General features: G+C 45.1%; 1 protein-coding gene across 1 annotated transcript in view; it reads right to left on the bottom strand.

Annotated features, from left to right (window-relative positions):
• The window catches only part of FGF14 (fibroblast growth factor 14), a 292,035-nt gene extending 281,380 nt beyond the window's left edge, over nucleotides 1-10,655 (bottom strand). Inside the window, exon 1 of the mRNA XM_081003296.1 lies at nucleotides 10,591-10,655. Coding sequence (XP_080859422.1) covers nucleotides 10,591-10,642 — 52 coding nt within the window. The 5' untranslated portion in view covers nucleotides 10,643-10,655. The remainder of the gene's footprint in view (nucleotides 1-10,590) is intronic.
• Nucleotides 10,656-13,820: the final 3,165 nt, after the last annotated feature.

The following is a 13,820-nucleotide window of genomic DNA, read 5'->3' as shown; positions in this document are numbered from 1 at the left end:
GCTGAAATATTGCGAAATTTTGGAACAAGAGGGAGACAGATTGAAATTGCAGAGTTTTGAAAAACTAAAAAATAAAGTGTGAGATTGGCTTCATTATTATCAGATAATGGAGGCATATAATTTGGACAAGAAAATTGGCTTCCAGGTGGAAAAATCAAAATTGGAAACAGAACTGTTAGAACCCAAAACCAAGATTTTGTCAAAGATGTATAACTTGCTGTTGAAATGGAATACTCAGGATGAAACGGTGAAATCTGCTATGATTAAATGGGCACAAGATGTTGGACATAACATAATGATGGCTGACTGGGAACAGTTATGGACCACAGGTATGAAGTTTGCGGCATGTAATGCCTTAAGAGAGAATATTATGAAAATGATATACAGGTGGTACATGACCCCAGTCAAGCTTGCAAAAATCTATCATTTGCCCGATAATAAATGTTGGAAATGTAAAGAAACTGAAGGTACATTCTTTCACCTTTGGTGGACGTGCCCAAGGATTAAGGCTTTCTGGGAGATGATCTATAATGAAATGAAAAAGGTATTTAGATATACCTTTCTGAAGAAACCAGAGGCCTTTCTCCTGGGCATGGTTGGCCAATTGGTGCCAAAGAAGGATAGAACTTTCTTTATGTATGCTACAACAGCAGCAAGAATACTTATTGCAAAGTACTGGAAGACACAAGATTTACCCACCCTGGAAGAATGGCAGATGAAGGTGATGGACTACATGGAACTGGCGGAAATGACTGGCAGAATCCGAGACCAGGGAGAAGAGTCGGTGGAAGAAGATTGGAAGAAATTTAAAGATTATTTACAGAAATACTGCAAAATTAATGAATGTTAGAATGATGTCAGAATGAAGTTAAGTGGTTTTAGCAGCAATGTTACAAAGGAGTATGTAAAAATGGATTGTTAACAGGTGAGAATCTAAAGTTATAATATATTAAGTTAAAGGATTAAAATAAAAACAAAGAGGGAAGGATTTGCTGAATTAACTAACTGAACTGGAATACAAAAAAGGGAGGTGTGAGGAGGTCAGGGAAACAAGTAAATGAAAGACAAGACATGGAAAGATTGATTTGTTTTTAAGTGTTTTTATTTTTCTGTATTTTGTATTTTTTCTTTTCTTTTTTTCTTTTTCCTATTTTTGTAATCTTTTTTGAAACTTTAATAAATATCATTTTTTTAAAAAACAACAACAAAGTGGCTGGGGCAACCCAGTCAAATGGGATGGGTATTATTATTATTATTATTATTATTATTGACTAGGACATCCCTCTTTTCATCAGAGAAATGTTGGAGGGCTTCCCTCCAAGAATATTGAGAACTGTAGTTTGTTATGGGTGCTGAGATTTGTTACGAGACCCCTATTCCCCCTGCACAGAGCTGCAGTTCTCAGCATGGTTTAACTGTCAATCCATCTTCACAAGGAACTCTGAGCGTTGTAAATCTGTGTGCGAGTCTCTATCACAGGTCTTCCCCATCAATGACAGGCTTGATCCTGGGACTTCCTGCACACATTGAGCTATGGTCTCTCCATTCATACACTGCCAGGGCTAAGCAATACTAGTAAGGATTTGAAAAAACCTGACTTAACCTCCACAGTAGAGAAAGACAACGCAGAGCCTGAAGGGTTGTATTCTCCCACATGAACTTGCCCTCCAATTAAGATCTCTCTCAGAGTCCCTTCTTCAAGTGAAGGGCTGGGGCCTGTGGGTGGAAGCTGCCAAAAAGGGATGAAAAAATAGTAATTTTCCACTTCAGAACATTGTCTTCTTTATGCCTGGGAGCGCTGTAGCATTTCATGTATTTTTTCCCCCCTCGGTTGTTCATACATTTGGTGGTTTGTAACTGATTTATTGTAAGTTGAGTGGGTATGATTGCTTTTGATGTGCTGATATTTTGTTGATTTTGGGTCGCAGCCAATATTAATCCTACTCAGAGTAGACCCACTAAAGTTAACAAACGTGACTAATTTAAGTCTATTAATTTCTACAGTGCTGTAGAAAGGCAGAATGCAAATTAAAATTTGAATTGAGTTTAAATCAATGCCTCTTCCCCCAATTGCCTGCCTTCAGAGGTCAACCAACCGCCCCCCAACTGCAGAGAGGGCCTTTTTTGCGATGGCACCCAAATTATGGATTTCTCTCCCTAAAACTGTGTGCCTGGTACTTTCTTTTACTATTATTTAGGTACCAGATAAAGTTTGTCTTGGTGTCTAGGTCCTTTAATGGTGTCTTACAATATTTGCCCCTTATAAATGGAGTTACTACTATTTTATCCTGGTTGTGTGTTTTTCAATAAAACAAAACACTAATGTGCTTGTGGTTGTTTTTACCTGCTGTTTAATCATGTTTCTTTTATGCTGTACTGTTCATGTTTTATCAAACCGCCTTGAGGCTATTGCGAAAGGTAGGCTATAAATACCTCAAATTAAAGTGAAATGCTTTTAGACCAAGATCTATATGCATGCATTCTTTCCAATGCCATGTAGAGTCCAGCAACAGCAGCATGTGTTTGTGAGTTAAGAGGTGGATTCAGTCCTCCATTCTCCTACGATTCCTGTCAGTTTCAATCCCATTCTAAAAGCTTACTGCAATACATCTGGCACAAAGTTTTATGTCAATGCAGCTGGCCTCAAATCCCTGTAGGATGATACACAAGGATAGTCATCCCTAGACTTTCTTCCTGCCATTTCTGCATTCCACCCTTTAGTCAGCTCAAGAGCAGCAGCTGTTTGTGGCACTGCTGTGCCACATCTGATAATTATGGCTACTGCCAGCACGGCAGCTTGGCCCCCAACTACTGCCCCACAATGGCTTCCCTACACTCTTTCATTCTTATCACCCATGCACCGTTTAATACCATGACATTCCCTTGGCACAGAGTGGGGTCTCATAATAATATGACCCTTAGCAAAAAGGAGCTAAAGCAATTGGGAATTCCCAGTTACAGGAGAAAATATGTTACAGACCTTTATTTCTTTTCTCTGCCAAAAATTAATCTCAGGGTTATGGGTTCTGGCCCCCCACCTTGGGCAAAAGATTCCTGCATTGCAGGGAGTTGGATTAGATTGCCCTCTACAATTCCATGGTTCTATTGCCAGATGGGGACGCAGGTGGCGCTGTGGGTTAAACCACAGAGCCTAGGGCTTGCTGATCGGAAGGTCGGCGGTTCGAATCCCCGTGACGGGGTGAGCTCCCATTGCTCGGTCCCAGCTCCTGCCAACCTAGCAGTTCGAAAGCACACCAAAAAGTGCAAGTAGATAAATAGGTACTGCTCTGGCGGGAAGGTAAACGGCGTTTCCGTGCGCTGCTCTGGTTCACCAGAGTCATGCTGGCCACATGACCCGGAAGCTGTACGCCGGCTCCCTCAGCCAATAAAGCGAGATGAGCACCGCAACCCCAGAGTCAGCCACGACTGGACCTAATGGTCAGGGGTCCCTTTACCTTTACCTTTATTGCCAGATGAGAGAGTACTTTATAAGCAAGTTTACCCTTTGCATTTGGGGGTGGGGAGCTGAATCTGACTAGCATGCCAAACCCTTCCTCCTGCCCCTGTGGGCCAACTTTAACAAGTGGGCAGCTCTGCCCAAATGTCAATTACCTGCCGTCATGTCAATTTGGAAGGCGCCTTTGAAGTCCATAAGCTATTTCAAAACAAACTGCTTGTAACTTCAAAGTGATGGTAGCCATACCTTTACCTGCCTTTCACCTGAGGTCTCATCAATCTGGGAGTAGCAGGAGGCTTGTTGAAGTCACCTTTCTTATCAAGATGCAAAAACAGGGCTAGCACAAGAGGATAGTGATGATGAATGTTTTGAGACGAAGATGCCCGATCATTTGGAAAGACATTCTAATCAACTCCACATTTCTGTTACTGCCAGTGTCCCACTTTATAAGCAAGCACACATACACACAGTTGTTCCTCCTTAACTGGCTGGAGTAACCAATTATGGTTGCCAATACTCTTGAACTAGAACTGAACTAAGAATCAGGGAACGGAACATTGTCTCATTGCCAGTTGGCCAAACTAACTCATAACCCTTCCATTATTTACCCTATGCCATATTATTGCTTAAACCAGCATAAAATGCTATGTATCAGTAATTCCCAACCAGTTGGCTAGAACCCAAAATTGAGTACAGAAGTGAACTCCAAACTCCATGATACATTGAATGCATCTTCATAGTTTAAAAATACAAAGCAAAATTACTGTATGGGACAGATTTGGAACATGGTGCAGGTGCAATGGGGTCAATCCTTTCCCCACACAAACCTTGTAGGCCCATGCACAATATTTGTCCCAGGAGGAAAGCAACTCTTAAGAGGTTTCCCAAGGAAAGAAGCTGTAGCACAGGGAAGAAAGAGTTAACCTCCCTCCACCCATGACACAGGCCCAGGTCAGGACCCCCTACAGCCATTATTTTAAATGCACACAAAATGGACATACCTGCAAATATTCATTTAATGTATTGGGTCCTTTGAGCCTGAGCTTCCAGGATGTTAAATATGTTTATAGTCAGTGCAGCAAAATCCACACTGACTATATGTGAATTAATAGTGTTGAATTTGGACCTGGATCCAAATCTGTGCTATACTGTGAATCCGCTCAGTGGCCTTTGCAAAGCCCCACCCCCTGCCCAATCTTGTATATTATTTGAGGTCTAAATGAATGCCCGGGGTGGGAGGCAGCAGCATGCTCCTGGCCTCCCCTCCTCTATGCATTTGTACAGAGCCCTTGCCTGTACAATTTTATATGTGAGCCTTCCTATACACGTCCTAATGAACACACATAGGTCAAGGAACCTGCCACTGCAATGCTACACACACACCCCTCAAAAAACAAAAAACAAAACACCACATGCACACACGCTCATTTAGTCCTCAAATAACATCTAAAAATTCCCTTGTCTGTCAGCTTCGCTTCCCATTTGCAAAGTGGTGACGATGAGACAAGGATCTCAAAATGTCTCACATGCTAATCATGCTCCTAATAATATTGACTTCCAGTCAGGGGGTGGGACAAAAGGATGCACAAGAAGGCCCAGTGAGTGCTGCCTCCAGGTCATCAGCTGAACATTCTTGAGTTTGGTAATGGCAGGTATGCAACTCCTGTTTTCCCACTCACTTAGAACTTCATGCAGTACATATAGATTCTAAGATATACTCAGAGTCGAGAGTGGATTTCATGCTATTTATTCAGCTCATAGTGGTGAGGAGGAATGAAAGTTCCCCCAGAATGTCTGCTTTATATACATTATTTACACAATGGACCCCACGTGATTGGCTATTTCCGGGATTCACCTGTAGGCCAATCAGGTTGCGGATTCACTTCTACCTGGAGCTGGATTGGGTGGCTCCTGTGGACCAATCAGACTACTGCATTCTGAATCCTATTGTTCTAGGACCAATCAGACTGCTGCATTCTGAATCCTATTGTTCTAGGACCAATCAGACTGCTGCATTGTTCTAGGACCAATCAGACTACTGCATTCTGAATCCTATTGTTCTAGGACCAATCAGACTGCTGCATTCTGAATCCTATTTTTCTAGGACCAATCAGACTGCTGCCTTTTGGATCCTATTCAACTCAGTACATAACAGATTCACTTATATATTAGAATAAAAACAGCATCATATGGAGCAAGTCTCTTGGGATGGCAAAATGTTCAGAGATCCCAATGCAACAGAGAACCAATCTTAGAGGTGCACATTGCATTGCCACTGAGGATACTGAGGTGCTTCGCTTGATTTGTTCACAGCTACCCAGATGTGATCAGAAAGTTGTGTTTCAACAAGCACTGTGGTACTGGGAGAGGCCTTCTGTATGGCACAGTACTGCCCCTTGAAAAGGCAAGGTGTCTAGCGCCTGCTCTGATCTGCCCGCTCTTCCCAGAACTTGTAAAAGCTGAGGATGACTAAACAAGGCACTAGGGTGGTGGTGGGGTGGTAGTGCAAGGCAAAACAAGCTTAATAATAACAAAATATACAGACTTTGAAACTTTGACTTATTTTGCTCACTTTAAATATTAAAGAAAACCAAGCAAGTCACAAAATATTTCCCCTTGAAAATAAATAAGTAAAAGTTAAGGACCAACATGCCTCCTTTCCCAGGACCCAGATATGGAAGTCAAAATATATTTAACCACTGCATTTCTAATAGCATATTCTCTCAACTTCTTAAACTAAATTGCTTCATTGTGTCAGTCACTCTGAAATGTTTCACATGCCATTCAGTGATAGGAATCCCAAGAAGCAAGCAAGGCAGATGAAGGAAAAATAGAGAGAAGGAAAAGAAGACATTGTTATTTGGAAAAAGTTGGCTACATGTTCACATACAAATGGCTTTTGAACAACTCAGACACATCAGTGTTAAGAGAAACTCCAAGCACGGACATTCTGTTTGCTTTTCAAACTCCTTTTCATCATATGTAAAACTTATGAAATTAAGAATTTTAAGAATTTTATTCAGAAGGTGATGAAAATTCCAGCTGATACCACAGACTATTCATTTTCCTAGGCAATCAAACACAAGTTGATACATTTTGCATGATCCACCACAGGCTTAGAAGCTACAAAACTGCTTGACTCTAATCATGAAATTAAACGTTTCATGTAACAAAAGAACACTTGCACTATGTGAATGAAGTATGTTGAATACCCAAAACTAGGACAATGCAACAAAAGTAAAGTATGAATTAAGTTTATTTGTAGGGTCTTAATCCTGGATGCAACAATAACACTCTATCCCAATTTTCTTTCAGTTTACCCATTAACAAACCCAATCAAGATGACTAGTGGTTAACATCCTAATGTCTCTAAAAATTAAAGCATCTTGCAATGTTTAAATGGCAGGTCCTTTTGTTTTGGCTGCACGCTGTGGTGAGGTTTGCACAGCAAGTTACTCAGAAGTAAGCCCCACTGAGTTCAGTGAAACTTTTTATCTAGTAAATCTTCTTAGGATTTGCACAGTCTTTTTTTGCTAAAGCAGGAAAGCATTTTAGTCATTCATCACTCATCATTACAACTAATATGCCAAAATGTAACAAACGAAAAACTGAGAGAAATATGTTACTTGGTACTTAATTCAAAGCATGATTTAGCCATCATCAACACAGTTTCTTTCATGGCTGTGTAAACACTCCAATATTTGTTCTTAAAGGTCAGGCGCTATATTTTGTGCATAGCTTGTTTTTTCCTCAAGAATCGTAGCATCATATGCAAACGCTGCCTCAGACAAACTTTAGAACATGGACCAGTCATTGACCTGCTACAGTACATCAACCACTGTCAAAGAAATCTATTCATGCAGCCACCACACGCATTGCCAAGTCTTTCCCACCTTAAAATCATAACCTATTTATCCTCCTCTGAGTCATAACAAACAGAGCACGATCGATCATATTCAAGACTATTCCTCAGGGCTGTTTTACAGTTTAGAGGGGTTTGCCTATATTTCACATTAATTGATCAATTAATTTCACAGCAGACGCATACCTCAGGACCACAGACTACTTGCGGCATATATTAAAGGCTTTAGCTAAGGCAGAAACAGGGAGCGGAAACCAGGAGAGGGAAACCATTATTACCACAACAAAAAGCTGTGGGAGTGTGTGCACTGGTGTGTATGAGAGAGAGAGAGAACAAAAAAAACCTCTACAACTTTTGGAAAGAAAATAACTTGCAAGTATACGTATACCAAAATCCACATCCAGTTGCTGCATTGCTAACAGAGTGATGCTGAAACTAAAAGATAACATGGAGCACCTGAGCTTTTTGTTCACACTTAACTAGGCAGCCTCCATCCTAATCAAAACTGCTATACTGTACATGTCTTGCTATAGAATATTTGCATTTTGCACTAAGTTGTGCGTCACCGTACCAGAACCAGAATTTCATTTTCCCCCGATTTGGGAAAACCAGCAACAGCATGTTATAAATCACTTTTTTAAAAAAGAAAGAAAAAGACTAAGGATAATGCGGAGTGGGGTGGTAAGAACAGAGATCACCTAGGAGAGTTTTGCTTATCCTGTACATTTCCATAGGCCTCTAATAATGTTTCTTATCTATTCTTATTCATTCCGGCTCCCCATGAAAGGGAATCTGCAGCATTTTGGAGTACCTAGGCATCTCAAAAATCTCCACCATCTCTGAAATATCTAGAAAGAAGCTCAGCATAGCATCCTCCTTGGAAGAAGTCATCATAAAGTAAACTGGACAACTATCCTGAGAAGCAACCTCTCTCTCTCTCGCTTGTGCCTGGAGGGATCTAAAGGAGTCCAAAACATTCCTGTGTTCACTTCTGGTTATCCTAGGCTGTGCATTTTTCTTGCTTGCAAGGGGAAGGGAAGGGGACCTTCTATTCCTTACCCCTCTTTTGTTGTTGCAGAGATGCAACATCTTTGTTATTTAAAAGGAAATCGGGGGCAAAAAAGGGCTTTATTATTTAGGTCAGTTTCTCCGACTGTCTTGAGTCCAGCCTCAAGGCATCCTCCTCACTGGTCGTTCAGCTGGTCAAGGAGGCAAGTGCTTCCTGTGGGAGTGCTTTGATGTGTTGTTTTCTTATACATAAACTGGAGAAGATTGCACCGTCTTCCTTCGTCCGTTTGCACGAAGGTTGCACAAAGTTGCCATGGCCCAAGCGTGCTGTCCCCCCACACCGCAGTGCCTGCAAGTAGGGAGCAAAAGGTTGCCTTCCAGGAGGAAGGATCAGCGCCAAGCTAAACCCACCACCACCGAGCCCACCACCAACCCTCGCCTCGTCCTGTGCAGAAGGGAAGACCGAGCTCGATCGCTCGCTCTCTCCCACCCCCCCACCCCCCCGGAGAGCTGAAGGGGCTGCTGGGGCATCCAGCCTTCTTTGGTATTCTGGGAAGGAGCTGCTTCTGTTTGCTGCAGCGGGGAAGCGGACGGAGCCAACACACACACGAAGGGAGCAAAACGTCTCCCTCTCTCGGGATGCAGAGTTAGTCCCTTTGCATTTCAAGTCTGAAGCCAGGGAGGAAGGAAAAGGCTGCCCCCCAAGCACCAGCTGCCAACCCTGCTGCAGCTTGTTGGTGTGTCAGCGGATGCTTATGATCTACTACACTGCAGTACCAGCGTCAAGAGCCTCCTGCTTAGAAACTGCCACTGCAGGGCAGGCAACACCAAAAACACATACACACACTACACGAGTCTTTCCACCCCACACCCCTGGCTCCTTTCTAGGCTCCCCACAAACCTCCACAGGCTCTTGCCCTCCAAAGCACTGCTAGGGACGGCAGATCCCCGCCCAAGACCACACAGGTGATCCCAACTATCCAACTCGACAGGCTTGAGCCTGCGTGTGTGTGTGTGGACGGGGGGGAGGAGGGGGTCTGTCTGGCTGTGGCGCCGCTTCCTTGGGAAGACTCTCCTTCTCCCAGCCTCCCTCCCTCTCTCCCCAAACTCTCTCCATTTGCCAGCGCTGTCCTTCCCCGTTGACACGAGGGAAGGGGAATTAAGGGGGGGTGGAGGAGGCGGTGGGGTTGTGGGGCTGCCCTAAGCACCTGCAATTTGCATTTCCTTATGTAACGTCCTGCAAGTTTCCCCGTTGGAGCTTGCTGGGGTTGGAAGCTGACAAGCAGACAGGCTGGGCTGATCAACAAGGCGCAAAAAAGTGAACCTAGACAGGCGCGCAAAAAGCTAGGTCATTTTTCTTTTTTAGATCCTGGGCTTCATGGGTTAAGGAGGCAATGTGCATTGCATGACTTCCTTCCACATGTGGCAGGTCAGCCCTGCTGCTGCGTATGGAGACGGGGGGGGGCTCCTTCTCCTCCTTCTGAGTGGGGCCTTGGGCTTATGCCCCCCAAAGTCCTGCTCAGAGACTCTCCACTGCACACACACCTCTGCCTAGGCTACTGTTGGACAGGTGGACTTTCTCTTAGTTCCCTTCCAGGCACAAACTCCCTGAAAGTGTTTCTCTCTCTTTTCTCTCTGCCACCAGATTGCAGGCTAGGGGGAATGCGGGGATGGGGAAGGGCAGCTGACGAAGATCTGGTGAATAAACACAAAGAGCTGGGTTTTGCAAGGGTTTCTCTTCTCTCTCCCCCCCCCCTCCCCTGTTCACTTTAGAAGCACGAGCCACGCTTGCAAGTTGAACCGAAAGTCTCAGGCAGGGCGCCCTCAGGTTCACCCACCAGTCGCGCAAGGCCCTGAGACCTCTGCTGGAAACTGTTGCGGGGAGCGAGGAGACCAGGAAAGAAATGGGGGTTATGAGACACTGCTACAATTCCATCTTCCGGTTAAAAAATGTCAACAAAGATCTAAGTTTTCTTTCCCCACACCCACCCACCCTCCCACCCTCTCTCTTCCCCGTTGGAAACAATTCATCCAAAGCAGATTTTGGCGAATTTCCTGCAAACACAGCCTGGCTTATTTGTACACCGCGCTGCACGCAAGTCTGCACCGGCCTGCTTTCCTATTTCCCCCTTTCTTCCCTCGACAGGACTGCAGACCTGGCGCTATGGGGAGCAACAGACGAGAGTAACACAAAGGTGGGGGGTGACTGACACACACACACACACACACACACACACACACAGTGATGCAGTGTATTGCTTACCAGTTGGGTTCTTGTTCTTCTTAAGACTCTTGCCACAAAGACACTGCAGCATATGCGATCCTTTGCTGAAAATGTTCCAAAGAAACCACATTGATTTGGGCGAAAAGCAATCCTGCGCTTATACACCCTGAGAAAGAGGAGATCCTTGTGGTTGTTGCATAATAATAAAAATTGAGATCAGGGTCTCCTCCAGAGGGGCACCAGTTTTATCATTGGCCACCACAACAAAAAAACAAAAACAAAACAAAAACAAAAAAGAGGAAAAAAAGATTAAATCCTGATCTCCCAGGGTTGTTTTTTTTTTTTTTAATCCCCTTCCTTTCCTTTCTTTCTCCCCCCCCTTTCCCCCTCACGTGGTTAATTTCTTTCAGACTTCTCAATGGATGCGTTTTTCAGCCAGGGTGAACGGTTATCTCCCTCCTCCAGAACGACGCTGGATTATCACCCAAAACTGTGGAAGAAGAAAAAAGACATAGATCCTTCTCTTGCTTGCCTTCTTGTTCCTGTTCCTTCTCCTCCTCTCTTTCAGATGGAAGCCAACCAAGACATGAGGCGATGAAATTCCAGCCAAGGCCAAAAACTAACCCGAGACAACAGTAAAGCGCGAGAGATCCCCACAGAGGAAACCATAGCCTGTGACTTGATGGCTGGGAGGCTGGGTGGATCTGCAGAACAAAGCCAAAGCAGGATGCATCCTACTAAAAGACTGCCATAGTGCAGCCCCTGGAAGGGAGAACGCACAGCGCCCGGATCTCCTCCACCACCACCCAGCTCAAGTCTGATGGATGAAGGCAGGTGCTCCCCTCGGAAAGTGCTGGTTTCTACCATCAAATCATCTCAGGGTTGTATGTAATTGTGTGGCACCTGCGGTTCCCAGTTGCACAGCAGATGCAAATCTTTAGCCCTTAGCATGCAGGCGAACCACACACGCGACAGAGGCAGGTCTCTTCTCTCTTTCTTTCTTTCTTTCTCTCTCTCTCTCTCCCTGCTCCGTCCAGCACTGGCGTGCATTAGGGGGAAACGGAGACGTATCCTCCCCCCTCATGCACACACACACACATAGATAGAGAGAGAGAAAGAGAGAGAGAGAGAGAAAGACGCAGGCACACACTGGATTCTGCTCCTGAGCCTGGGCTATGAGTTACAGGCTTTCAACGGGAGTAGGAGGAGTTGAGATTTGCATGGGGAGCCTGGCTTTCCATGACGTAGCCACGTGCTCCCGAGCCTGTCACCAGTGAGATGCTTCAGCCAGCCCAGGGAAGGCAGTGTCACTGCAGTCTCTGCCTTGTCCCCCCACCCACCCAACCCCCCTCTCCTCCGTTTCTCTCACCTAGCGTGCTGCAGCTTAAAATGCTGGACCCAGCCTGCCACTTGTACCCTCCAGGGAGAAGTGCATCCCTGCATGCTAACCAAAAAGGCAAGGAAAACCCACACACACAGCGTGACACATTCAGAGTTGGAGGGAAAGGGGGTGGGTGGGAATGAGAGATTCCTTGGAAGACCCTGCTCACGGAGAACCACAGAGCCGTAGAGTTGGAGGGTACCACAAGGATCATCTAGTCCAATGATGCAGGAATATTGTGCCCAACATGGGGCTCGAACCCACAACCCTGAGATTAAGAGTCTCATGCCTCATGCTCTACCGACTGAGTTATTCTAACAGCAGGAGAGAGAGTTAATTTTACTTGTCTAGACCTGGGGCTTAGAGGGACGTGGGTGGCGCTGTGGGTCAAACCACAGAGCCTAGGACTTGCCGATCAGAAGGTCGGCGGTTCAAATCCCCGCAACGGGGTGAGCTCCCGTTGCTCGGTCCCTGCTCCTGCCAACCTAGCAGTTCGAAAGCACGCCAGTACAAGTAGATAAATAGGTACCGCTCCGGCGGGAAGGTAAATGGCGTTTCCGTGTGCTGCTCTGGTTCACCAGAAGTGGCTTAGTCATGCTGGCCACATGACCCGGAAGCTGTACGCCCGCTCCCTTGGCCAATAAAGCGAAATGTGCGCCGCAACCCCAGAGTCGGTCACGACTGGACCTAATGGTTAGGGATCCCTTTACCTTTACCTTTAGACCTGGGGCTGCCAAAATGAAGCTAAACATTATCTCAAAGACGCCAGAAGAAGGAGAAATTATATGCCTACCCCATCCAGGCTTCCTCCTGATGCAAAAGATCCTAAAGGAATTCCTGCATTGCAGGGGGGTTGGACTAGATGACCCTCAGGATCCCTTCCAATGCTACAATTCTAGGAAAATGCCAGGAGATGAGTAGCACATCAATAGCTGCTGCCATCAAGCCCAAGAGAACAGCTGCACATTGGCACCTTCCTTCCACCTTGGAAATGTGCACTTCTTGTTGAAAATGTTGTTTATATCCTGCACTTTTCTTTCATCATGAAACTTGTGGTGACGTGTAAGGGGGTCCCCAGGTGGTCTCTCATCCAGGCATTTGCCAGACTCGGGTCTGCTGAGTTTCAGCTAAATGGCTGTGCTACATGCCCTCAGACAATGCCCTGGGACCAAACTTTAGTGTCTGAAAGTCCACTGTTAATCTGCAAAAAACGTGTTGGAATTAGACCTGGGATCAAACATCTATGTTGTCATGAGCTCATGAGACTGAGGCAAATCCTGGTATCAGTTCCCTACCTGTAGAATGAGGGTAGAAGTGTCCTCTTTCACTTGGATGTTGAGCTAATGAAGAAGGTTAATATTGCCCCAAACCATGCACATCTTTATAATGCTATAAACAATAGAATTTATGACATGAATTGCAAACATATACAACACTGTTTTTGTCATAAATACAACTCTATATGATGTTTGCACTTATACAGCTGAGGTTCTTTAGACCCCACTTCCTCATTAAAGCAAGAATGGCCCAAATCCTTGCTATCCTAATAGTGAAAATTGCTTTTCTGGGAATCATTATTCCAAGGTGTCTGTTGCTGCTTAAAAGTAAAGGTAAAGGGACCCCTGAACATTAGGTCCAATCGTGACCGACTCGGGTTGCGGCACTCATCTCGCTTTATTGTCTGAGGAAGCCGGTGTACAGCTTCCGGGTCATGTGGCCAGCATGACTAAGCCACTTCTGGCGAACCAGAGCAACACTCGGGTTGCGGCACTCATCTCGCTTTATTGTCTGAGGGAGCCGGTGTACAGCTTCCGGGTCATGTGGCCAGCATGACTAAGCCACTTCTGGCGAACCAGAGCAACACACAGAAATGCCGTTTACCTTCCTG

This window comes from Podarcis pityusensis (genome assembly GCF_964106645.2).
Source record: "Podarcis pityusensis genome assembly, chromosome: 4".
NCBI lineage: Eukaryota > Metazoa > Chordata > Lepidosauria > Squamata > Lacertidae > Podarcis > Podarcis pityusensis.
This window is presented reverse-complemented; position numbering and strand designations above follow the sequence as displayed.